Below are 27,112 nucleotides of genomic sequence, written 5' to 3' on the forward strand. Positions count from 1 at the left end.
TAATAATACTTCAGTTTCTTAGCAAAGCACCTTAAGCTCAAAAAATTACTGGGTTGTAGGGCAAATACAAACTCTACTTACACATCTTATGCGTCGTATTGTGCACTGTACCAAGGGGTAGCTGACTATATAAGTTATCATAGCGATTATTTCTATCTGTTGCCCTGGAAATGTATCCTTAGGTAGGAGCATCAAAGCACCACAAATGTTGCCAACGACCCTGAGCTAAATTTCGTCTTGACCTCAAGGGAAAAAAAACCCCACCAAAATAAATAAAATATCTTTATGCTGCAGTGCCTGCACTCACCCCAAAAAAGGCAATGGTAATGCTTTACCTGCAGAGCAGCCCTTTTAACCCCCTAAATGTAAAATCTAGTCAGTAATAACCAAACCACTTTTCTTGTGTTTGGGCACATAAGATGTTCATCCCATTTTGACTGCTCCAGCCAAATGGGCTCACGTCAGCAGCAGAGTTCTCAGAGTGCCACGCTTATTGAAAGACACGGACCAACATTTGCTACTTGTCTCGAGAAAGACAGGAATATGGAAACAGTAAATAACATAGCACTGCCTGTTATATATGTGTTTTGTAGTTTCTGCACTTGTAAGCACCATTTCCAAGTCCCCCTTCTCAAAATGCAACAGATGTGTAATATGCATCCAGCTTCAAAATTATCTGCCAACGATTCTGAATTGGTCCTGTGTTTTGCATCATCTTCATGAAAGTATAATGGAAGACTGAATGGTTCATTTAAATAATTTTCTTCCTGATTATTTTATATTTGAAAATCCACAAAGAAAAAGCCTGGACTGTATTATTTTACTTCAAAGACTCCATGGGAGGAGTAAGTGCTTATTACAGAGTCTTATCTTAAGTGACAGGAAGCTCAAATAAAGGTTTCATTATTTGAGTATGAGCATCTAAAGTTAAAGAGGAATAAGAAAAACAAAAGAATGGGACAATGAGAACCCCTTTCCTCTTGTGCTCAGCTTTGTTTTCACTCTAAAATTATGCACAGATCATCATAGAATAGTTTGGGTTGGAAGGGACCTTTAAAAGCCAGATGGTCTAACCCCCCTACAATGAGCACGTCTTCAAATAGATCAGGCTGCTCAGAGCCCCATCCAACCTGACCTTGAGTGTTTCCAGGGATGTAGAATCTATCACCTCTCTGGGCAACCTTTGCCAGTGTTTCCCCACTCTCACTGTAAAAAATTTCTTCCTTCTATCTAGTCTAATTCTACCTTCTTTTAGTTTAAAACCATCACCCCTTGTCCTATCACAACAGGCCCTGCTAAAAAATTTGTCCCCATCTTTCCTGTAGGTGCCCCTTAAGTATTGAAAGGCTGCAATAAGGTCTCCCCAGAGCCTTCTCTTCTCCAGGCCGAACCACCCCAACAACCTCAGCCTGTCCTCACAGGAGGGGGCTACATCCCTTTGATTATTTTTGCGGCCCTACTCTGGACCCGCTCCAACAGGTCGATGTCTTCATCACAGCTCCCCAGTCCATAGGCAGGAGCACAGAAATTTATTTCCAAAGTGTTATACAGATTTTAGGTCTACTGCTATAAACTGTGGTGTCTTTCCCCTCCCCCATTTTTTTTTTTTGGGGTGGGTGGGGGGGTGGGAAGAGCCACCTTTCAGGACTCTCCAGAACATTTTGCTGTGGTGACAAAGATTTATCCCTGGGGTCACACTGTGCCTTATTTGCAGCAAGTGAGACACTGGTTCAGAAGGCCCAAAGGCCCAAGCACACTTGCTTGGGAGATAAAAGATGCTAATTCCAGCACTGCAACACTATGTGCAGCTTGTCACCTTGGAAAACCACTTCAATACATATCATATCCTGGCTAAGACAACGAAACACCCAGAGCAAGGACGACCTGGAGGTGTACTCACACAATACCTGGAGCAACACAGATGCAGAGCCTGCCTAGGAACACAGATCTGCAGCAAAGGTACCATTTTAAGCAGCTTTATTAAACATGAAGAGTAGTCACTGACTACTGCAGTACAAGAGCTACCCGAGGCAGACACTCTCACACATTAATCAGATTTAATTCTGTAAGTAAAAGCGGTAAACCGTATTTACATTTCTGCGTGCTGATAAAGTTTACTGGGGCCTGAAAAAAAAGTAGAGACACTTTAATGGAGCACCTCTCCCAGGCTGATATACGCTGCTCCTCAAACAGGTAACACTAAAATGGTTATGCTGGTTTTGGTACCCCGTCACCGCTGCATGCCACACAGGCGTGGGCTGAGCTTTGCTTCCAGGTCTGCTCAGTGTCCCTTTGTAGCTGGCTGACCATCCACAGCTCTTCCCTCCCTGACCTCAGCCCCCCTCTGCCCACCAGGCACCCTCAACTGGAATTTCCTGCACCTCTTGTCAGTAGCTCTGCATTGCCTTAAAGTCCTCTCAGACATCTGTAAAATGAGAGAGATGGAAAATGTAAATAGCGCCAACCAGCCTGACAGATGTCAAAATTACCAAAGGCAGGGAAAACATACCTTTAGTAGCACTTGCCAAGTTGAAATGCGGCAACTTCAAACAGCATTACAATCCATGGAATCCAACTGGCCAGAGAAAGCTGTGCGATACATTCCAACGAATCTTGACGTGATTTAACCAATATGCTAATATCAAACACACCTTTGTATATGTAAAACCCTTCAATACAAATGAAAAACAAAAAACCCACAAGAGTGTATTTTAGCTGCCTCGTTAACAATTTCACTTTGAAGATCAATTTTAAGCTTCAGGGTAAATCAAGGCTTTTAGATCATCTTTCCATAAATTTTAATTTACACCTGTGAAGATGCAGGTAGGCAAGATCGGGGCAGCTTTTTTTCCACGGAAGTCGCTGATGGCATATTAAGTAGATATAGAATGCATGTCTTCACGTTAAACTCCCTCATGAAACAAGGAGGATAGTTACTCTTCTCAACAACTCTTTCAAGTTCCTGAATTTTAGCGCTTATCTACAAAGGACATTCAAATGCAGCACGGGCAGAGGAATACTAGCATACAAAAAGCAAAGCAATTTACACACATGCTTTTACATACTGTTCAAACCCAACTTACAATATGCTTATATGAGATATATGTTTATATGTGGGATGTACAGTTCTTGCTTTCATAAGAGAATAAAATTTTAATGCATAAAATATTAGGTAAATAGCTATTAAATGAAATCAGACTTAAGTCTCTTTCATGCTTCAGTTAGAATTGATGCAGATATAAACATCAAAATTTCAGATATTGAAAGACTTAAGCCATACGAGAAAAACACAAACTAAAACTCACAAGCCCACCTCTCCCCAAAAGGAAACTTCACTGAGGTTTAAAGGTATCCTGATGTATCTATTTAATTTAATATTTTTGAGTATTCTCTCTAATAATCATAGTGAGAAATAATAGCAGATTCCACCGCAGACCAACAAGTTCTGCCAGGCTGCATGCCAAACAGATGTAGCCTGAATAATACAAACTGCTAGATAGATGCATATATCTTGTCAGAGCTCAAGAGGCAAAGACTTGAAGGAATTTTGTTTTTAAAAATCCCTGGTACCTGCAAAAAACAGTACAAGCTGCTACGCAGCCAGCATTATTAGAGAACTAGCAACGTAACTTGACAGAGTGCCCCATCCAAATGATGTTTTTCAGATGGTCAGACCCACAGAAATAAAACCTTTTGGCAATAGGTGCATCAGAACTACTTTCCTTGTGTTTTTCCTTGTCGGGCTGACGTGAAAAAACACTGAACTGAGGGAACTGAACTGAACTCAGGGGAAAAGAGAGACTAAACTTTGGGTTGATACACATCTAAACAGAGAGACAGCGAAGAAGGAAGAAAAAGCTGAAGTGAGCTGGTCAGGAAATTAATCTGTGTATTGAGTCACCACAAAACAGCAGGTACTTCACGTTCAGGGCTTTTCCTACTTCAGAAGGTACAATGTGAGGAAAACACAGCAAAATACAGGTTATCTGACTCATCCAACCATAGGTTTCACCACAGGCAGAGCTCCAATTATGCCCTCTGTATGAGCTCCAAATAGGAATGTGAAGATAAACATCGTTACCGTTGCAGAAGTAAATGACATAGAAAGAAAGACACACCAAAAGGGAAAACCCAATGTTTGGGAACAGCGGTAATGACACACGAGGTAGATAAAGATATCAGCTGGAACAAGGACTGGAGTTGATGAAAATAAACTCTCGTACTTGAACATTTAGTGTCTGCAAAGGTAATCATCTCCTCTTGCGTGTGTGTAGACATGTACATCCATGTAAACACTTTTTCTTCTTCTTTCAAAGCAAATGCTGATGCAAACAGATTAAAGAGTAGCCAGAGAGTGCTTCTGCTGACTGATAAAATGCTTTCATCAGCTAGATCAGTGAGTCTTAAAAATAGCAGGCCACTTTCTGTAAAACTATAAGCAACCACACATAGAACACAGCTTCACAACACTGCAGTCGTCCTACAAGGCACTAACACTGTCCCTCCAAAACAAGCACCTTCGTCAATATTTTCGTACACAGTCCCCAGAAGAAGCATTTAGCTCATGCAGTGATAAACCAGCCTTACGATTTAAAATACGCCAACCCTCACCCTGCCTTTGTCATGCAAAGAGCTACACAAGTCTTACATACACTCAGAAGTTGAAAATCAACTGTGATGACTTTGGTTAACTGAGACCCCCCGAACAGTGTGAAGCAGGATTTTATAAATGGGATAAATAACAGGCAAAATTTCCCAAAGAATTGTTCCAAGTTAGATAACTCCTAAAAGGGAAAACTGTGAGCCCATTAAAATACTCACATCAGAGAAGAAAAACACTAAGTTTGTTTGGTTTTGTTTTCTGAATATGGTTGCTTATACTAACGGCGAAATACATTTTTCTAAAACTGTGTCCCAGTAAGTCGTAGGGAATTTTGCCATCATCTTCAATGGGGCCAGGCTTTTATCCCTGTCCATAGCAAGCTAGAAGGATTTGTATTTGCTCAAGGACCAATGTGCAACCTCAGAGATGCTCCAAGGCAACTGACTACTTATATATATATATATGTAAATACTCAAATGGGCATGAGTGGAAGTTGGGTTGGGAGGCAGATCAGAACCACCAACTAGCTTGGAATTTTGATTCTTTGCCCCGAACATCACTTTCTAAAAATAAAAACAAAATTCTCTTCCATCCTTTCAGTCAGGGAAGGCAGAAAGACAGAACAGAGGAGCTATACAAATTTGGCAGGCCCGTATTTACAGAGCTCCTTTTGTAAAGGATGTGTTCGAAGAGATAAGAGACAAGACACGATGCTTGTTGGACGGGGTCCAAATAACACAGCAGAAAGTGCAAAATACCCTTCAAAAACCCACACAAGCCATTTTTGTCAAAAAGTAGAAGAGTTTCAGTCGTTCTGGTATCTGAATGCAAGTTCTATAAGCCTGCCAGCACAGCCAGAAGAGAAGTCTCAAGGATTTTGTTAGCGTTTACTTTGTTTTCCCTTTGGGGGAGGGAAGATAAATAGAAGAGAGCATGCTCAAAGGAAAGACATGTTAGAAATCCAAGTCTCATCCTTAGTCTATTCCACTTTCTGGAGTGTTTATTATTTTACATGAATAGATTACCCATAATTTACAGAAGGTATGCACATAATGAGGAACTTCTTATCAGAACGTACATATTAGCCTTAAAAAGGAAAAACAAAATATTGTTCCCTCTTGCCATTCTGTGGTTTGATACGTGCTCCAGCAGCTGCTACTACTACTCCTGTTAGGCAGAAATTGAGGGAAATGGAAGTCTGGCTGCGCTAGCACGCTGCTAATGGAAACGCACACTCTTCACGTTAGCAGTATTACTTTTCTTATTCTCAGAGTCAAATGACAAGGACATATTAGGACTTTAAGAAAATGTTACAAAACCTCTAAGGTTAGGGGTGACCAAAAGCCACTCACTCAGCAGTGATGTATGCACTTTGGATTTGGTCTTCATCAACAGAGCCCAGGGACACAGTGACCATGGGGAATGCCCTACTGCTGCAGGGACATCTGCACGCGATGCCTCGGTCACTGGGCATCCAACATCAGAGAGAAGCAGCAAGCAGCCTTTTGTTTCCTTCCAACTCAGCAGCCTGGAAAGACTGCCAGCTGCACTATTTTGGCCTCCATACTCACCAACAAGCTTAGACGGTTACCCAGAGAAGCCCACAGCCCAGGAAAATTAATTTTGACCAGTAACATCAGACTTAAAGAAGAGGAAGGACAAGCAAAGACATTCCTCAAGGTTACAAGTACAGGCTACTATCATCATTATATACAGACATCAAAGGCCACAGCATCAGCTGGTACCAGCCCAATCTTCAGCAACCCTATGCTTATTTATTCCAGCTGAATATCAAGCCTTTTGCATTTACTTAAGGTACAGAAGCGTCAGTGAATACAGATTTCAGTAAATCTTGCTTTCTAAAATATTATTCATCAACATATAATTCAAATGGTAATTAAGAAGTGTTCACATGATTGATGACGCATTTAAATTACAGGTTTCCAGTGTTTTTTTCAGTAAAGAAAAGATTACTTCCTTTTTCACGTGTCGCTTTTTCGAAGTGCAAGTCCATCTAACAGATGTCTCACAGATCTGCTTGTCAATGTAACAAGTTAGACTTTTTTTTATTACAACAAATGGTATAAACCACACAGCATTCTGTTAAACTCAATATTGACACATCTGCTTACCACGTGTATTAGTAGCCATGTCAGCCACTTTCTGAAAGGCATCCAAAAAGGCAGCAGCTGCTACTACTGTAGTCCTGAAATGCATACAGATAACAAAACATTAGCAGTGTCTCATTGCTGCCTATTTAATTATTGCCAAAAACATTTAGGCTTGTAAAGAATACCACTGTGAACTTGCAGAGACCACAAAAAAAATATCCTCTTTTATATCTGAATTTATCCTTTCCCCTCCTTCATTTCTTAATCCCTTCCTTGCTTTGTGTTAGCACTATGGACTTGGAGGCAGCCACACTAATTCCGTGCTGTGAATTGGACAGGACAGGTGCTATTTCAAAAGAGCACAGCCAACCCCCTTCTAGCTGATTTCCTCTGATGAACCAACATTAAGCAGTCAAACATGAAAAATAAATCTAACATATATTATAGTGCACCCATTAGTGCACAAATTACAGCCACTGCTATTTCCAAGGAACATGTGTATTTTAAGAATGAGCATGCAGGACCTTCCTTTTATCTAGGATCCTGGCCAAACACTTTCCTGAATTTCTCATCTGAGGAGCACAAGCATCCCTTGAAACAGAAAACACCAACTTCTTGGAAATCAGACTGGTCCGGAGTTCTTGGGCAAATGGGAAAGACGGAAAAGAAGAAGAAAAAAAATCTCCCAAAAGAAACCCACCCAAAAGATAAACAAAAAAATGAAAAGCCTTTCTGATACACTGCTCCTCCAAGCAGGTCCCTTCCCAAGAGGTACACTAGCAATCTCGGAGATTCCACAATCCAAAGCATCAACCCCACTAGCCCCATCTCCCTCCAGGTTTGGAAAGCACATACAGACCACATGTCTCTTCAAGTGGACAGCAAACGTGAGTTACAATTTTCCGAACACGTTTGTTCTACATAAGCAGGCCCTAGAGCCTTAAACAGCTCAGGTCAGTACCAGATTTCTGATGGGTGTATAGTCTGATTGACCCAAATTACGTGAAAGTAGGCCAGGGCTCTACAGGTAAAGTGCAACTGTGCCCTCTCCACAGTTACCTCATAGTTCTGTTTCGGCACATCTTTTCTACCAATAACTCTGATTTCCTCTCCTGACTGTAACAGTCAGCCCCTCTCCAAGCAAAATCCTGAAGGAGGACCATCAACTTCACTTTGTTTCAAGACTCCAAAAACCCGGGAGACCTGCAGGAAAGCTGATCCTCGGCCAGAAAGACCACAGGACTGCTTAATTAGGTCAGACTTTATGCAAGTCTCACTCCAAATATACTCAAGATATGGGGCACATAACTGGCAGCGTAATAAATGGCCTACTGACAGCACAAAAGATTTGAACACAAAAAAAACCCCAGGCTTGAGAGGACCAACCAAATGCATAAGGACTCTCCACATGCCCAGGAGATTAAAGGGAGGGGGGAAAAAACCCCTGACAACTAGCTAGCAATAATCAGCCCTGGAACTAGATAACCTTTTCTGGGCTTTTTCTTAACAGTGTTTGTGTTCTTCATCTTCCAAACTTGTGGGTCATGCTGTTATTCGTGTACCATGTTGTTAATTATTAATTATATTGCTAATAACAAAGTTCCATTTCTCCAGTAACAAGAGCCAGGAAGACCTGGCTCCGGCTCAGATGACATCTGCTCTCCTTTATCAGAGCACACAGAAATGAACCAGAGGCAAATAGCTCACATTTGCTAGAAACGGACAGCAAATCCTCAAACACAGGCTTTCAAGCTGCCTGCCTGCACGTTCCCGTAGCTAGAAAAATACTACATTGACTGAATGCAACACCACAGGACTGGGAAATAAACAAAACTATCCCTCATGCCTTCCCAGAAGGCCTGCGTACAAAGAGTACAAAGGGCTAGGAAAGTTCTCCATTTCTCTTCTTTCACTACTTCCTCTGCTTCTTCCACACGCACTCAATGTGACATGATTGCTGGAAAAGAAAAACCACATGCAAGTGTGGTACTTCAGGCACGGTAGCGGCAGAACAGCATATGCCAGTTGTTTAGGGCAAACGAGCCTAAACCCTCACTTCTTCAGGAACAGTTCACAATGCAACACAGAACTGCAAAATAAAGTGCCGATAACCATACCTGTTACCACTGCTGCTGGGGAAAAAAAAAAAACCATGCCGATGCTCTGGAGAGCACAGCGGAGATTGTGGTTCAGGGAGACTTGTGAAGAAATGGAGCTTGGATTCATATTAGCAAAAGCAAATTTTACAAGTGAATGAATTCCAGCGATAGCAGAATCGGTCTGAGTGCGATACATATGGCACTTATTAAGTAATCCAGAATGTCATTTGCAACGTATACCCCAGTGACGTAAGTTTTAACAATCACCAATAAGTGATCCAGCACAGGAATTCCCTTTGTTTTTAAGGCAGAAGAAAGCACTGTTAAGATTAAGACTCTTTAATATTTTGAGCCCTCTTCTAATATAAACCTGCTGTATTCTACACTAATAACGGACAACATCGGGCTAACTCCAAACGTGTGTTTAAACAGCAATGAACCATCTTTCCAATTTTCCATTAGAAACCATGAAATTTAGCTCATTTTATGTTTATTATGTACAGCTGGTGGTAGATTATGTATTTTCCTAAATACATTAAAACAGCAGTAGTAGTATGTGAAAAAGTACATACATGGGTGTTGACTATAAAATATGCACAATTTGACTAGGACACGCTTAGCAAATTATCCTAGCAGAAGCTGCATTTAACCTTTATGTTGCACACACAAGGAATTGGAGGGGATCATGACTGTGTGTAACGCAAAACTTACCGAAGCTGAGACTGCAGTTTCCCAGCTTTATTTATAAAATCTTCCCACACTGGGTAACTCCCCTGCAAGAAAAACAAAACACAATAATGAATACTTAATTTGAGCATTCCGGTTTTGATACGCCAGATCAAATGAAACTAGAAGTAAAACAATAACCAAGACTTCACTAAATCCTAATCCATTAACACCAAAATATATTTTCCCAGCAAGTTGTCTCTCACACCCTTGGACACCAGTCCCAAGGAGACAAGATGTCAACTGGTTCCGAATCCAAATGAAACAGCAGGTCCTCTGAGGAGGCTTTACAGATTTTCCAATTAGAAACACTGGGGGAGAAGAGGGATTTTAACTGAAGCAGAGGAAAGAAACACCTCACACGTGGGTACAGCAGAACAAATCCTAACACCCCACTTCTGATAGGTTATTGCAACAACATGTACAGAGAAGCTGCCACAACCAAAGGCAGGATCCTAGTTGTTCTTCTCTACAAATGGATTCTCTGTGTCATTTCCAGGTTCCCATCCTCTTTTTAAAAAAAATAAAATTATTTTAGAAGCCTTTGCAATAAAGGTCTGTGTTGACCAAGAGACCACCTCAAACGCTGTCTCAAGGTAAATCAGCAATCGGGCACTGAAACGGCACAGTGGCCATTGAGACAACAAACTTTCCCAACATCTGTCATGTAACTGCAAGATCTACTTCCAAAACAGTCCCAAATGACCTTGGAGCTGATTTCTGAATTGAAGCTGATAAAGCAGCATAGCACTGAGTGTACACAAAGTTTTTAAGAAGGTTTAATTCTTCTTGACTTCAAGTTTCCTGTAAACCTTTTTTCCCCCACTTTTAAAATTGTGTTAAAAGCACAGGTTTTCATTTAGAATATGGACACCAAGTATGCTTGCAAGTTCTGATCTTTTTTTTTTTTTAAAAAAAAAGTGCTGATTTCTATAGTAAAAAAGTCATCCTTTTTAGACTGGAAAAAGGTTAACTTGCTCCCTGCAGAGCAAGCGCAAATTTTCTGTTAACAGCAAAAGCCATATAGTAGGAAGAAACCTCAAAATTTCCCTTTGATTGGAGTCTAGAGAGTAAAATAAAATATCCCTGCTTCCTTTAATAAAGGTATAAGACTTGCTGTTACCAGAGCAACGACACAATAAAACCCAGATAAGGCAGATCCTCAAGGCTAACATTACCCCAGCTCTGACTGGAAGAGGCTGCATGCGAGCGCAGTTGCCTGTAGCAAACTTGATCCAGCCCGATAAACCTGTCTGCTTTTTGTAAGCAAAACAAAATCCATTGCCCACACTGCCATGAGAGGCCACGTCTTGTGCGGGGCAAAGACAGCTCCTTCCCCAAAAGCCGACAGCCAAATTCCAGCTCCTTTGTGCACCCCCCCAAGGCATCTCCCAGACGTTCATGCACCACAGGGGGATCCACTGGAATGAGACCTGGAGTTAAAACCAAAGGCAAGCCTGCCTTTCGACTCTGGCCCTGGTCGCAATTTAATGTTCTCTACTTGTCGTATTTTGAAAAAATACGATGTTTTTACAGAGGGGTCGTGTGTGCGCCTCCCACACAGTCAGTGCACAGCAGGGCTTGGGCAGTGCCACGATACACCCAGATGCAGAAGCTGCTGCCGTAAGGCCACTGTCAAGTGTACTAACTGGTACTCGACATATTTTTCAGCAAGGGTTGCAGGTTTTTTGCTAAAAGGTAAAAAAAAGGAAAAAAAAAACACCACCAAAAAATCCCAAAGTAAAACAGGTGTTCATAACACCTTCTTATACCTACAGATGAGGGAGCCAGGGGGAAATGCAGACGGGGAAAGAGAAAATAGCAGTTATCTGGGTGGCAAGACCTAGAATATGAAGTGCTTTGTGCTAAGTAAAAACTGTCAGACATTTTAAAAAAATTAAAGAAACCCACCAATTATTTGAAAGAGGCGGGGGGGGCGGGGAATAAATGCTATTTCCTTAAACCTATTAGTCTTACTGAAATCCCTAACTCCGAACCCCGTCTCCCGGTGTTTATCTGCATGCCGTATATGCATTATGCATGTGTATGCCAGGAGCCCTGAAAGCCCTGACAATTAACAGCAGGGCCTAAGGCTTTACTGGATTCTTGAGCAAAACGCAAGCCGGCAAGCGGAGGATACCAAAGCAGCCTGATTATGTTTCCATCTCGGCGGTGTATTATCCAGCTAAACGTGCCTGATGGCATGCAGGAGATTGACACCAGCCTGGCACTTAGCTGCTTCACAGGGAAGCTTAAGACACTCCTATCAAAACACAGCTCAGGAAGAAAACACCTTCCTTTTTTTCTTTTTTCTTTTTTTTTTTTAAATTGGAATAGTCACCATGCATTTCCCTTTAAGCCAAGCCTACATAAATAAGCATACCAGCTCACTTAAATAGTTACTGTATTTGTTTGGTTGAAAACAATGCAATCTCTTCACCTGGGCACTCCCACACTGGCCAAGAGCATCTGATCCCATTTTGAACAGTAGGAAGTTGCAGCATTTTTAAGAAAAATGTCCCTGAATGAATAACTTGGGTGGTGGGTTTTGTTGGGGTTTTTTGTTTCGTTTGGGTTTTTTTTTCAATTGTTGAAGAAAACCTTTCAGCAGTTTTGCACCAGTGACATGAATTCCTGCATTATCTGCTCAGCTTGCGGCATCGTGATCTGTTTTCTGCCAACTCCGAACTCTCTCTAATAAACTCGGCTGAAAATTAAGAGGAGTTTATATTATCTGTGTTCCAATAGCATTTGCTTTCACTTTTCCCTGCTGAAGCCACATCCACAAGCTCATCTCTCTCTCAGTAACACACAAGTCTTGCACATAAAATCTATCATCCCTTTTGAGCTTTTCCAAAACACATGTCCACCACCACATCCCTGCTGAAACCAAACCCCCGCCATGATTCCCACCTACAGCAGAAGTGCACAATGCCCACCACTTCACAGGACCTAATAACCTGGGGTTTATCCCACCTCCAGCACCTAGGAAGCATGAAGCCATTTAGTGATGCTCATGGGCACAAACCAAGGAGGTGACAGAGGAATAAGACTAGTGCTGTAAACACCCGAACTCTGGTACCCCGGGGAGCAGCTCCTTCTCCAAGGCCTCTTCAGGTGTCACCTTGAGCACGGCAGCCCCGCTGTTGCTCCAAGTCTCACCTCCATGTTTGCAATAATAGTTCCCTGCTTTTGTCAAAGCAGCCATCAAGAGAAATGGTAACGGCAGTAGAAACCACACACTGAGAGCGCCGTAAAGCTTCATCCTTGATTTGACATGTATTACTTTCTCAATTTAAACACAAAGAAACAGCAGGTGGAATTCGACGTCTTTGTGTAAGTGCTTTTGCGACATAAAGCCACTTTCGAAGAGCAATAACACAGTATTTTTAAATGCTGTCTCTCCCAGAGCCTCCTCTGCACCTTCTGTAATTTCCGATTTCAAGTGGCTGATGAAGGAAATCAATTTTCTCCCCTTTAAATGTCAGGGTTACTCAGGTCCTGGCGCTATCTGTGAAAGCAGCAGGCCTCCTCCACCTCCGGCCCCTTTCGGAGAAGAGCCACTATAGGAATCTGGGTCACGAATCCTCTTTTTAGCTCCTCATGGGTTAAAATAGAAATCGGTTACAGCGCGGGTTTGTTTAAATGGTTTTCTTGACAATCATTAATGGTTTAATCCAGGGACTATTTCCCCCAAAACAACTTTGTGCCCAACTATTTCTTCACCGTCGGATGAAGAAATTTGACGTGTGCTCCATGAAACGGGTGTTTCACCATTACAGTGGGGCACGCCGTGGCGCCGAGTCCCCTCAAGCTGCTCAGCATGGCCCAGCCCGCGGCTGCTCACCTGCCGAGGGATGTCACCGGTAAGCCATAACATGCCATTATCCTACCCTATTGCTTAATTAGTCGGTTTATAGGTGATTAGTCACCTGATCCCAGGGCCCAGCTCCAGCTAATCTACACCGAACGCAAGCAGGGAAACACCTTTCCGCCTCCGGGCTGAAAAGCAAAATGGTGCCTCGTGCCCGTCACCCATGTAGCCAGTCCGCAATTAGGGACATGAAACAACTTTCCCTCAGGGATAGGTACCACAGCAAGTGTTTGAAAGGCACCAGGCTGAGCTGGCAAAGCGACTGCAAATGCCAGACACCAACACCTAGACCCGCCAGCGTCCAGCCAGACAGCGTCCTCCATGGCCACGGCTCCTGGGGACGCGTCCTCCATGCCTGCCGCCGGGATGGGAAGGAGAGGGGACACCACCTTCATTCAGTGACATCCCATCTGACATCCAGACCCATGAACGTGGGCAGATGTTTTAAATTTTTGTCTGTCTTTCTCACCATTCAGATCTATTTTAATTGGCAATAAATTTCATCTTCCCCAGTCAAGTCTGGTCTGCTCACGACAGGTTTGCTTACACTGTTAAGCGATTTCCTTGTCTTTGTCTCAACACACGAGCTTTTTACCTAATTTTCTCCTCTGTCCTGTTGAGGAGAAGACCGTCTGGGTGGTCAGCTGGCCAAGGTCAGCCCACCACATAAGGGAAGAGCAGGCAACGATCGCCAACAGGCAGCTCTGGAAGGAGCATTTAAACCCTGGATGGCTGAAGAACTTCTTTGTGTGTGTGTGTGTGTGTGTACAAACGAGCACAGCCACCCTACAACACACAGCTCTACAAGGGATTTATTGAAGTTTGTTTTTCCCGTGCTTTCAGGCCAGCAATCCTGCAGTAGGAGTGAGAAGACACCCAGACAAGAAACTCAGCAATTTCTCAATAAAGGAAGGGTAGACTTGCAGCAAAGGATCATATTTACTGAAATCGTTATTGATTAAATCTAACGGCAAGAATAGGAACCCAGATTGTTGTATTTATTTAAGATTACAACTTGAGTATCAGCAGTCTTGACAGTTTAAAACTGTTCTGTCACTCCTTCTGCTAAGAAGTTATGATTCTTCTTTTTCCATTAAGAGCAAAAGACACTTCCTTTAATAATTTATTTCCATGCACCCCAACTCCCACAGACAAGACACATCACATCTTCTAAAAACCCTTGACAGCATTCTTTTAAGTGCTTTCATTTATCAGAGAGGCTTTTCAGCCTTATTATCAGCTCTTGCTGGGACATCGAGTACAAAGGCAGCAGGAAGAGTTTGGTATCTTGTTCACAGCAACAACCCATCTAAACTTTTGGGACAGGTGGAAAGAAACAGAGAGCTGTTCTACAGTGAAGCAAATTCCAAATCTAATTTTGGCTGTTCCAGCTAAAGAGGTAGGAGAGAAAGGGACCGGTCAGGCAGGGCCTTGGTTTTATCTCACCAGTTATCAAAGCAAGAGCTGTATGCCTTTCAGAAGAGTAATGAACAACATCTGCAGACTTCAATAAAATGGGGAAAAAAACACTACAGAAGCTACAGGAGTTAGGACTTCTCCACCTCAGTGTAGTCGTTCAGCTATGACCAGCTAAAAAGCTGAGTCCCAGACATACATCACTGCTATCGAGCTTCACACCCTAGTAACACATCCAAATGCCATACATCTACCTTTGGAACAAAAATTGTAACTTTGCTCCTGTACGTATCCTCCTAACCCTCTAATGTAAATTATGCCAAAAACAAAAGGTTTTTTTTATATTGTTTTATCAGATATCAGAATCACAAGGATTATTATGAACATCTCATTTCTGTGGCATTCAGTACACAACCTCCAAGTAGCAGAGGCTTTACTGTGCTAGACACCACACAAAGTCACAGATGTTCCACACAAAGAATGGCCTGGATAAGCAAATATGGTTTGCAAATGGACACCAGCACTTTTCCAAGGGGCCTTCAACAGGCGAAAACAGGAAAAAGTTGGGAAGGGAAGGGGACAGGAAAACAATGACAGCCTAAAAAAAAAAAAAAAAAAAAAAAAAAAAAAAGGTTCCGGCCACAGATGTCTCAACACAAGGGAAGATGCAATGGTTGACAATCAGTTTCCCTTCCCAGCTCACATCTGGCACTGGAAGTTTTTCCTTTTTTCTAAAAGAATCAGTAGTCAACTGGGGAAAAGGGCACTTGGGCAGCCACAACTGCAAGAGTTACAAAGTGCTACCAAACACTAATAGGTTCCTCTGTGCAATACACAGACTGAGCCAAGTCCATGACTCATTAATAGGATTGCCCAGTCCTTTAGTAAGCCACAAAAGCTCCCGCAACACACAAGTGGGCAGAGAATGAACGTCGCCTTACACGAAGTTCATAATTGCTCTTCTCCATCCAAAAAAATCTGCTTGTTGGCTCTGCCTCTTTCTAGGTTGAAAAAATAAACAATTTAAGAGCCTGATTCATGAAGCTTTCTAAGCTGCATCTATTTCCCAGTCACTCACCAGAATAGTCTCAATCTTTCAAGAGCCTGAAACATAAATTTTGCTGGCAAAAAAGACCTCACTTTTTAAAAAGATGCAGAAGTGTACACAGCACCTATTCCACGACTTCTTTGGGTTCATTTACCTCACTTCAAATATGCACAATCATAGAATGGTTTAGATTGTAAGGAACCTTTAAAGATCATCTAGTCCAACCTGCCTGCCATAGGCAGGGACATCTTTCACTAGATCAGGTTGCTCTAAGCCCTGTCCAAACTGAAGACGAACACTTCCAATGATGGAGCACCCACAATTTCTGTGGGCAACCTGTTTCACTGCCTCACTGCCCTCATTGTAAAAAAAATTCTTATGTCCAATATAAATCTACCCTCTATTTCTTAAATTCAAATCCAAACTGAATCAATGAAGTCCCAATACTGATTTCAAGAGCATCCCATAGACTGATGTAGTCCATCAGCTGTTCTCCAGTGGTGCAGGACAAGAAACAATCAGTTTTACTTGCAGCTGAGAAGTTTCAGGTCGGACAATCCATCCAATTATAAAACCAGTTAACAGGCATCTCTGAAAGGTCAGGCAGCTTCCTTTCACTGGAAGTCTTCAAGGCTTGAAGAGTACACATTTATATAGCGGTCTTCTAGAAAAGCGTAATACTCACACAAGGCAAAGAAAGGGACCACCTGACTGCAAATTCCCTTCTGTCTTCCTAAGATAAAGGTATTGCCGTGCATAGGAGAAGTTTGAGCTTAACTCCAGCAGCAAAAGGGTCTCCCAACTCATGCGGAACGCTTGCTGGGCCAGGAATGAAAAGTCATCAACAGATAAAGAGAAGACAGGAACTTCACGGGATTTCACAGGGAGAGCTGAACACACGCACGACTGAACGGAAGAGACAGGTACAGACTCAGGGTTTGAGAGATTGTAGTGCATTCAAGTGAAAGTAAAAGCACGTCAAAGATCAGATTAAGACGTCATTTAACCTGTAACTACCCTTCAGGAAAGAAAGTGGGGATAATTAAAATCAAAGCCTTGTATCCATACATCTATTTCCATTATTTCTGCTACCTGTTCAGGGAACGGCAGGGTTAGAAACGAGTTTCCCTCAGCATGCAGAGTATAAATAGGCATGCCAAGCTTTGCTTTCACAAGGTGATACATTATCACAACATTGCAAATTATGCAACAGAACACTACTGAAGACATCTCATACGCTATTAAAAAAACTGTCAACCAGATATTTCTTCTATGCATCACAGAACCACTTGTTTAGTATATTCAAAACTGTTTGGTTTTCAGTCTAAACAGAGCATTAGGACGTTGAGAAAAACAGATAATGGCATAATATCTTGCGAAAGTCAAGACTTAATTCCAATCAGAAAAATCCAGGAAAGAGTACTCACCCCACTGGGGAAAAAAACCCACAGATATCAGTTGTTTCTACACTCCCAAGACCACCTGAAGAACTCTAAAGAATGCCCAGTTGCCTGAGCACTGAAAGGCAACGCTTCTTAGCAAGAACATTGGTATTTATTAGGCCTTACTAACCATTTAAAGGGGGAGGGAACCTAAGCCTGGTACCATTCTGTTGTTAGAGCTGTAGAGTCTTTAATTTGTATTATAATAAAGCCTGCACTGCGCTAGCCCATATTTAAACATTGTCAGTGGAGGATACCAGTTGCCCCATGGCTGTGGCTTCGATTTGTAGAACAGCAAGGACCTGTGAAAACTCATCCCCCTCGGTCGCTGCATGGCATCCTGGCTTACAGCCCGGCTCGTGGTCCCTGCTGACGTAGCAAGGAGGCCCACGTCAAATGTGTACCGTCCACAGCCCAGTTTCATAGTTTGCAAGATGAAGAAACTCAGCTCCAAAGCAGCCACTTAGTGGTTCAAATCCAAGATTAGGTAATTAGCAAACAAAACTTATACTCACGCTGTGAGAAAATACATCATGCATAAACATACAATCTCTCCCTCTCTAAACACAGGAAGTTATTCACAAGGGGGGGGGGGGGGGGGGGGGCGGAAACAACTAGCCACAGCTTCTAGAGACCTTTTATCCCATGCTACATTAAAAAAGCTGGACATTAAGTAGTCTTCCAGAGGAAGCATTTAGTTCCACATTCTTCCCTGCAGGTCTAAACAAGTTTGCAAGCCTGAATAGCAGATTTCTCCTCAGAGACTCATCAATACCGCCTTTCATCCACTCAATCATTAAGCGGCCACTGTGCATACTCGGCAGCTATTTTATAAACCCACAATATTTCAGCTGGATCAAAACGAAGATAATTAAAATATCAGGATGCACTCATTCGAGTTAATGTCTACAGAGGACAGCCTCAAGCCAACCGCTCCATGCTGGTAATGCGACCAACACTACTGTGGTCCCATCACTTCTTCCCAAGCAAGGAGAAACTTTCATGTCTGAGCATTTATTGCTTCATGTCAACACAATCTTCATGACACAAGCAGTCAAAGCAATCTCCAGCCAAGAAGTGGCAGTATCTGTTGCCAAAGTTCTGACAAGCATCTGAGTTGACCACAGAAGCACCTCATTGGGAAAAAGGCAGCAGCCAGGTAGCAAAATTTGTAATGCTTTATGAACTTCGACTCTTGCCAGACAGTGAAGTGCCAACTACGCTTGTCCCAGGTTACTTTCTCTCCATTTCACTCAACGAGAAGAGAAACAATCCCTTTCAAGCTCCAAGTTAGACACTTGCTTTGCTCATGGACAATGAGCAACCACGAGGTTTCCTCATGGACGATTTTGTTCAGAGGCATCTCATTACAAATAACGCTTTATTAACAAAAAATCCCAAATTAAGCCACTACACAAAGGGCTTCACAGACACTACAAAGCATGCATGTGACTTATGTAGCAAAAAAAACAAACCAAAACAAAAAAAAAAACCACACACTCATGCTTGGGTGGGAAGCATGGTGGCAGTTTATGTGGAAGAAAAAACAGGAACAAACGTGAGCTTTTTCGTACCATGAACCAAATCTCTCTAATTACACATTCATTGCTAGCATTGTACACACCAACACAAGTTCATTCCTACAAGTGTTCTTTTTAAAAATATCCAAAGTGAATCGTCAAATGATGCAGCTAGCATCCTAGAATTAAAATGACCTCCTACACAACACTTATGGTTGTCGAGCAGACGAGTGAAAAAAAAACAGAGCTCACAGAACCTCACAAGACAGACGGACAAATTCTTCATGATCTACCAGCCTGTGGTTAAGATGCTCCCGTCAGACTTCTCCACTAAGAAACTGAGGTGTCCTGTAATCTCAGTTACAGAAGAGGAGTTCAAGACACTTGTGTTGAGAGTTGATCGGTCATTTGTAGATGTCATCTCTTCTGCCTGCAAACACTGGGCTACCACGGGGAGGGGGGGAACAGCAATATGTCTTAAGGAGGAACAACAAAGTGGTGCGTATGTGTGGACAGAAATATGTATTATACTGGGAGCTTAAAAACCATCCCCTCATTAACTCTGTGCCCTAGATGCACTCAATTCCTTCTTGTCCTAAGGGAAAGGAGTAGAAGTCACTGAACCTGCAGCCATAGCTTGCCTTTCTGTAAAATGGCAGCCATTCTTTGTCTCTAAGTCACACACAGAGTACTTTGAAGATGAAAGCTGCTATGGTCTTAACCACAAAGCTACCAGACATTTTGTCTCCAGTCCTTCGAAACATCTCAGCATTCCAGCTATCTCACAGCCCAGCAGGAAGGAGTCAATCAACGTCCTTGAAGGTCAGCACAGATGCCAGCGAACAGGGCAGTGCTCGGCATCTTAAAGCATCAAGGCAGACATAATTTTGACTTGGAAAACATACGCTTGGAGGGTGAAATGCATTTCTGTAGTAGCCTCTTTGTGGTACGAACTCAAATCCCTCTGTACCCACCTTTGCGTGCCCTGAAGTAGACCAAAAAACCTTTTTGGATAGAGTTCCTATTCTGCTCTCTGCCACGCACTGTCTTCTCCTCATCTTTAAGACCACACTGTCTCTGGGTAGACCATGAACGTTATTTTTCAGAAGCTGAAAACACACAAGCTGTTAAGCAGAAGATGCTATTTATAGATTCACAGGAGTACTCCATCAACCGTAGCAACTTCTATATTTTGGGGGGTAAAAAAGAAAAAAAAAAAACCAACAACATAGCAAAAAAATTTGGGGTTTCTTAGGTATTTTATACCAAAGATTTTGGTACAGCTCATGTGCACCCAGAACTGAGGAAGGAAGCAGCAAACTCTCCTGAATTATCACCCTCTGTTAGGCATTAACCGGTGCCGAGCCTGTAATTACACAGACTTCTTGTCCTCCGACATTTGTTCAGTCAATTGTGTTTCACGCAGCGCTGCACAACTCCTTCCACGCTTACAACCTCGCAAACCCCATTATGCAGCCCCTGGCGTCCTGCCAGGTCCAAGAGGAGGACTCTTACAAGACATTAAAAATCCTTGCCCTGGCTATGCCACAGACGAAGACAGCCCCGTACACACTTATGTAGCGAACGTTTGGCAGTTGTATGAATTGTTAACACTCCCACAAGAGTCTTTGGGTCAAGAATGCGTCCCCAAAAAAATAAATTATTTGTAAGCACGTTCCCAGCGATGCCCTGTTGCGTGAAGCCCAGTATCTAAGCAGGCAAGCAGTGGCTGTCTTCCGGCACCACCATTCAGCCTTTGCTGCACGTCAATCCCTCCAAGACATTTACAGTAAGAGACTGCAGCTGCTTAGAAAAGGAAGGAATTTCAGTGTACGCAAACCATTGGGGCAGGCAGGTTGTTGGGAGGCGGCAGCAGTAAGAAATCAGTGCAGCCCAAAATGCCTTGGTGGTAAAACCTTTAAGAAAAAAAAAAAATGGGAAGAAAAGCTGCGTGGAGTGGACGTGAACTCATTTCATGCTTTTTGGGAAAGGGGAAGAAACGTCAATTCGCTAGGTTTGGAATAAATCAGTTGCCCTAAAGACTGTCGTGGGACATGCCAGTGGAACACAGGATGCGTGGGAAAGGGAGGACAGGCATGCCCTCTCCTCGCCAAGCCTGTACCTTTCTCTTGCACATGAAACATTTGTTTTTCCTTACAATAGTTATCAATCTCAACAGCTGGATTGAAACTAGACCTTAAAATCATTGAACTGAACATTCCTAATCTCCACAGAGATCCCAAGCTTCAAATAAAGCACAGCTGCAGAAGAGCAGTCGTATTACAACATGTCAGGGTAAACCAAATTTGCCCCGATTCTCTGATACATGTGGGCTGTCCCTTGGATTAATACAAATGCAGAGGACCTGCAGCTGTACTTGCTGTCGTAACTGTGTCAGCATTTCTATTTGTGCCAACAAATATTTTTTTTCCCCCCACTCAGTTTATATTATTTGTGCGAATAGCACACGGCCATCCCTCGCAAGCCAATCAGGCCTGCTTAACAAATGGCTCTTAATCGTTGATGTGACCACCCCCGGCTCCATCTTCCACAGAAAGCAAGATTAAAATGCTGCTTCTCACCGGTCACTTCCTAACTGGAGATAAGAGGCTGCAAAAACATGAATGTTTCTCAAGCCCATATGTTCATGTCTTTCTCTTCTGCTCTGACCAAGAGCTTTGCACGGCTGAAGGCAAAGATGCCTCAAAGCAGAGATTACTGCCAAAAGCAAAAGGTTGATTTTGTTGACTTTTCAGCTAAATGACTATAAATAAGGCACATACACTTAAACTGAAAGAATTTCTAAAATTTCACTCCTCCTTTGGGAACCTTGTTTTTATTCACCAACAGGACGACGTTTGCAGCCCCCCTCATACCTGCACATCCCTCACACGGGGGGAGATGAGGGAGACCAATTGGTAATCCGCACCTGAGCCACCAAAGTTCAGTAAATCCTTCCACTTGGTATAAATGAAGTCACAGACAACCTGTGTTGGTTCCACTGCTCTTTACTCATCCTCCTGCCTAGCCCACCCCAAGCCCCTGCCCTGCCAAAACACACGCTGGCAGAAGAGGCGAGATAAATAAAGCACATACAAAAAGGAAAAGAACCAGCATCAAGCAAATGATGAACTACAAACACTGCCAATTTCAACGTTTTCAGAGGTGTTTTCTCGTTTTTCTTTCAAGACAGTAGAGAACAATGCAATTAAAAGGAATGTAAAAATCAAGACTCGGAAGGAAAAGCAGCATTAAAGAGAATCTGCTCTGCATGAGAAGACAAGATCTTTTGAAACCCATCCGCAACAGGCCCTCCCAAAAATTATCTGCACTGATTTGCTTTGCACTACAAGAAATATTGAAATTAACAGCACATTACAGCATCTCATTTCTCGATTGCCAGAAATGAGTTACAAACCATTCAGATCAAATACTCCCTTCCCACAGGGAGCTACAGAAAGTATGCCGCTTTCAAAGAGAAGCCGTTTGCATGCAGCACACAAAACTACTCCTCCGAGGGGACATACATGTTTTATTTTTGCTTTTATAAACTTTGATTGTTTTGAAAAAAGATCTTGCGTAAGAGCGTAACAAACTCTAAGTGCCACGTACTCGGTGATGTATTGTAGGAAACACCAGGGGCTCTGACAATGGACCAGAACTTAAGGACGGGATGGGCAGACTTTTTCCCACCTTTATGATTCTTTAATCTGATCTTGAAATCTCAAAGCATCGAAGCCCAATTCTGGAGCGCAATGGCCAAGCACAATTCCCATTGTGGACTTTTCCCAAACAACCCTGTCACCGTGTACACCACATACCACGCAACAAATGCGACCCTTGTTTTGCATGGAAGACATGGACTTCCCTTGTTGGGAGACTGAAGGTCCAGATGTACATTAAAAGTGCTGTATAAATGGCATGTTTATTAGCCATTCTTATATTTAACTCCATAACATCGTTTCTCTAAATCAGTCAGCTTAATGTTGTATTATTTTGGAGCTTATTTCATCGAGCATTAACCACAACATTATTTTTGTTAGAGGATGGAGAGAAATTTAGGGTATCTGGAGAAAACATTAGAAGTGGTTCAAGAGACCTCAGCCAGCAAAAGATAATTGTGCTATCAAAAAATATGATGCGTTAGTCATACCAGCATGTATCGCCCTCATTGAGTTGCAAAGTTAACGCAGTACGGAGGCAAATGGAAACAATCACATTACTCAGGACTGTAATTCCAGTTCCTGTAACCTTGTCGAGATCAAGGAGCTCAAAATTAACAACAGGTACACCTGAGCTAGTTCTGTGTTGATGTGAACAAAGGAAAAAAAAATAATAAAGAAATCAGTCCACGCGTACTGTAGCTTCATCACCTCGGCTGCAGCACCCATCTGCATCCACTGGCAAGACTTCAGAGTAATTTTAATACGCTGTTGATTAACCCTGCCATCTTTACAACCAAGTTTAAGGCAGAGCAATACATATGATAAGAAGAACCTGCGAATTATTTAGTTAAATAAAAAAAAAATAAAATAAAAAAAAAAAAGGCAGGCGGATGCTGCAACAAAGCCCTCAGCACCGCAGGGCATGTGGGGCCTGGATCGCAGCCGGCGATGAGAAATAGGCACAGAGAGAGCGCTTGGGTACGCGTGGGCAGACTCCTACGCAACGTCTCCGAGATCCTGCCAGGAGCCTGCCCACGCAGACCTGACTACGTGAAACAGCGCTTAAAATGCTAATTTTCACTTTACTACTATAGGTACGATTGGTTGAAAAGGTTCTGGTTAGCTGTCAAAAAATAGCTACTTTTTCTTCGAAATTGCCACGCTCCTTTGCGTGCAACTCACGGAGAATCCTAGTGCATCTCACCAGCCGTACAGCATTAGCTGCATCAAAGTGAACTACGGGTAAAAATTATTTGTTCTACACACGCTAAATAAACCAGCAGATTTATTTATTTATTTTTTAACCTTAACAACCAGCACGCTGCTGAAGATCTGCTGCGATTCCTTCTAAACCTTCCCCCCCACCCCCCCAAGTAATTGCCAATTCACAAAACAGGTTCCACTACTACGCAGGATTAGGAAAAAAAATATTCACACCTGTGCCCATCTCCATAAGCTCATGTAAACATGTTTCTGATGAGCAGCATTCCCATGCAAGCAACAATGTGTAAAGGCAAAAAAAAAAAGAAAAAAAAAAAAAAAAAGAGATAAATCCATACAGCAAAGGCCTGTTTGCTTAAGAAAGAGAAAAATCAACTGCATCACTTATGGAAAGAAGCAGAGAATAAACATACTGGGTGTCCCTCTGTGCTGAAAACCAAAACCACACTTCATCTGGAACAGAACATCTCCTGCGTGTTCCCTGCGCAGCCCACTGAAACGATTCCAGGATTTGTGAACGTTTCCTGCTTTTTTGGGGGGAGGTTGTTGCTTCATTTTGAAGTGCAGTCGCTATTAAAAATACGAGGGGGCCGAGAGCCCAAGGCCCGGCACTGTCAGGACTGCAGCATTGTCTTGACAGATACACACACACACACACGCTCCCCCTCCTCTCCGCAATCTGCCCGCTCCTGACAAACCACGCTTTTAATTAAACATCTCCTAAGATCTGTTGAGAGGAACGTGCACATGAACCCTTGCCAAAAAATAACTTCTAGTGCGAACAGCTTCTCCACCTCCCCCCCAAAAAATAACACTAGAAGCCATTCACCTCTGCCAGGCTCCTTCCTAGAGCAGACCCCCTCCTCCTCCTCCTCCTCCGCCACGACTTGGTGGCCCTTTCTCCCGCAGCCCTGCCCGCTCATCAGCCCTCCGCCGATGAAAACACCCGAAGAAATCCCATGCCCCCGGCCGGGAGAAGCACAGCATGGATGGTTGCTGCTCGCTGCCTTTCAATTACAGCGATCCCCCCCATTTATCTGACATGTCCCTCAACATCTCCCGTCAACGGCATCCATCCTTCCCAGCCGGCGCTGGGAGAAGACAAGCTGCCCTTGTCCGGGGGAACACTGCAGTATTCTGCAGTACGGCCGCCCCAAGCCCTGGGGTCTGGGGCAGGCACGACTGGCAGAACACAGCGACGCTTTTACGAGATTTATTTCCACGAGCGAAGGGCGGGAGGCGCCCGCTCGCCCAAAGAAAACCCTGCAGAAGTGCCCTTGGCTGCCAAGGATAGATGGGGAGCGCCTCTCCCAAAGGGACCCTTGGGCAGGGATTCCTGGTGGCTGGCAGAGAGAGGAGAGACCGGGCAACTTGAGATCTTTAAAATTCATACACAGCAAGAAGCAAACACCACCTCCACCAGCACACACAGCGCGAAAATAATACCATGTAACCGACCCAGTGGCAATTTTAATCCAGCCACGCATCAACTTTTGAGCATCTCCAGGCTGAGATTTTATGATTTATTTTTTTTTTCCCCCATGGGCACGGCACAGAAATCCTGACATTGCCCTTTCCAGCCCCACCCCAGGGCTGACAGCACCGTGTCCATCTCCTCCGCACCATGCTCGAGCCTCGCTGCATTTGTTCTGCTCACCATCTGACAGCCCGAAACAACAAAAAAAGAAGGTGGAGGAGGACAGGAGGGGGGATACTAAAAAAAAAAAAAAAAAAAAAAAAAAAAAAAAGACAGGTTTGGAAAATGCTGAGCCCGGTGGGAGATAACAGCTTGCATGTTTGATCAGAGAAAAGAGGGAAGGAGGGAGGGAGAGGTGGTGTCCTGCAAGCAACTCGCAAGCCCCAAACCATGGGGGTGAAGCATCTACATGGAGCCCCGTTTTTCCCAGGCTGCTCACACCGGGGTGGGGGGACACATACGCACCCAGCGCTGGGGACAGGGACCCCAAGAGCAGCCCAGGGGGTCACCCCGCCACCACCGCCCCCCCGGGGCAAAGTTTCGCCGGGGCGGGTGGGGAGAGGTCTCCTCTCACCTGGGCCCCCCAGAGCCTTCAGCCTCTTACCTTCATGTCGCTGATGATGGTCTGGAAGAGCCCTCCGAGCGCGCTACATTCCTTCTCTATCACAGCCTCCATTTTCCTCGCTCGAGCACACGGGAGGAGGCAGAAACCGCTGCAATTTCACCACTAAGCTAAAAAAATTATTCAGACACCCCAATTTCCCACCTCAGGGGCGGGGGGGAAAACCGGGGGAGGGGGGGGAAACAAGCCGATGTAGGCAATAAGGGGAAAAAATAAAAAAAAAAACAACACACCTGAGCCCCTATCTGCCTACACCTCTAAAAATTTAAAAACAGGAGGAAAAAATAAAAATCAAACGGGGTGGTATCGGCGCCCCTCGCCTACACAGACCTCCCCGCCCCGCTCGGGAGCGCCCGGGGGTTCAGAGCCGAGCGGGCACCGTCCTCCCACCCACCGGTGGCCACCAAGCCCATCGCCGCGCACGATGGCCCGAGCCCCGGCGGCCCCGGCCACCCCCGCCCCGGCCCGCTGAGGGCAGCGGCAGCCCGCCGGCTGGGCAGATGCGCACGCACACCCTCCCCCCACAAAAAAATAAGGGAAAAAAAAATATATATCTCTATATATAAAAAAAGAGACGGGATTGCGCGTTAAGCCGCTCCTCAGGGCGCAGCCTCGGAGGTCCCTGCCAGCCCCAGCGGAGCCGGCTGCGGCGAATGCGCCCGACCCGCCGCCCGCCCTCGCCAGGAACCACCCGGCCCCCCCCTGGCGGCGGCGACCGCCCCCCCCGCCCGCCGCCGGCCACGCCCCGGCCACGCCCCTCCGCGTCACCCGCTCCGGCCCCCGGTTCGCGGCCGGGTCCCGCCGCTGGGGGTTGAGCGCAGGGCGGCGGGGCTCTTCTTCTGGTGACAGTCGCCGGAGTAATTGCCCAAAATTCGGCTCTTTCTGGGTGAAAATCGTCTGCCTCCGCCCGCCGGTTTAGAACCTCTCGAGGTGAACGCTCTCAGCAAGAAGAGGAGATGCAGCGCTGGCGGGGCCCGGCCGGCAGCAGCGTCAGTCGCAGCTTGTGTGTTTATTCACCCTGTCCCACACGTGCAAGACGATATTTAAGCGTGAGTTATATAAAACACGTTTTTTTAAAGTAATTCAGTTTTCACATCACACCAAATTTTGCAGAACACTGTGATCAAAATTACGTATTTATACCCACCCAGAGGCTACGGCTCCTGTCCCGCGAACGCTCCTGCATCAGCTTAACGCCAGGACACGAGCAGCTAAATGTGCTGAGGGTCCCCGAGACTCCCCGCTGCGCTGGAACGAAGCGCTGCCCATCTGTCCCGGAGAGCTGGGA

At 44.2% G+C, this 27,112-nt stretch overlaps 1 protein-coding gene across 12 annotated transcripts in view; it reads right to left on the reverse strand.

Moving 5' to 3' along the window:
- Positions 1-26,501, reverse strand: part of MTSS1 (MTSS I-BAR domain containing 1) — a 130,617-nt gene extending 104,116 nt beyond the window's left edge. For 2 of the 12 annotated variants that reach the window (XM_063327514.1, XM_063327512.1), the window contains exons 1-3: positions 25,807-26,497; positions 9,525-9,586; positions 6,736-6,809 (exon numbers count right to left, since the gene is read on the reverse strand). In XM_063327514.1, coding sequence (XP_063183584.1) covers positions 6,736-6,809; positions 9,525-9,586; positions 25,807-25,878 — 208 coding nt within the window. In that variant the 5' untranslated portion in view covers positions 25,879-26,497. Of the gene's footprint in view, positions 1-6,735; positions 6,810-9,524; positions 9,587-25,806 lie in introns of all 12 variants that reach the window. The other 10 variants (XM_063327513.1, XM_063327515.1, XM_063327522.1 and 7 more) reach the window with 7 other exon arrangements.
- Between the last annotated feature and the right edge of the window lie 611 nt (positions 26,502-27,112).

The sequence above is a fragment of the Chroicocephalus ridibundus genome, chromosome 2 (genome assembly GCF_963924245.1).
Source record: "Chroicocephalus ridibundus chromosome 2, bChrRid1.1, whole genome shotgun sequence".
NCBI lineage: Eukaryota > Metazoa > Chordata > Aves > Charadriiformes > Laridae > Chroicocephalus > Chroicocephalus ridibundus.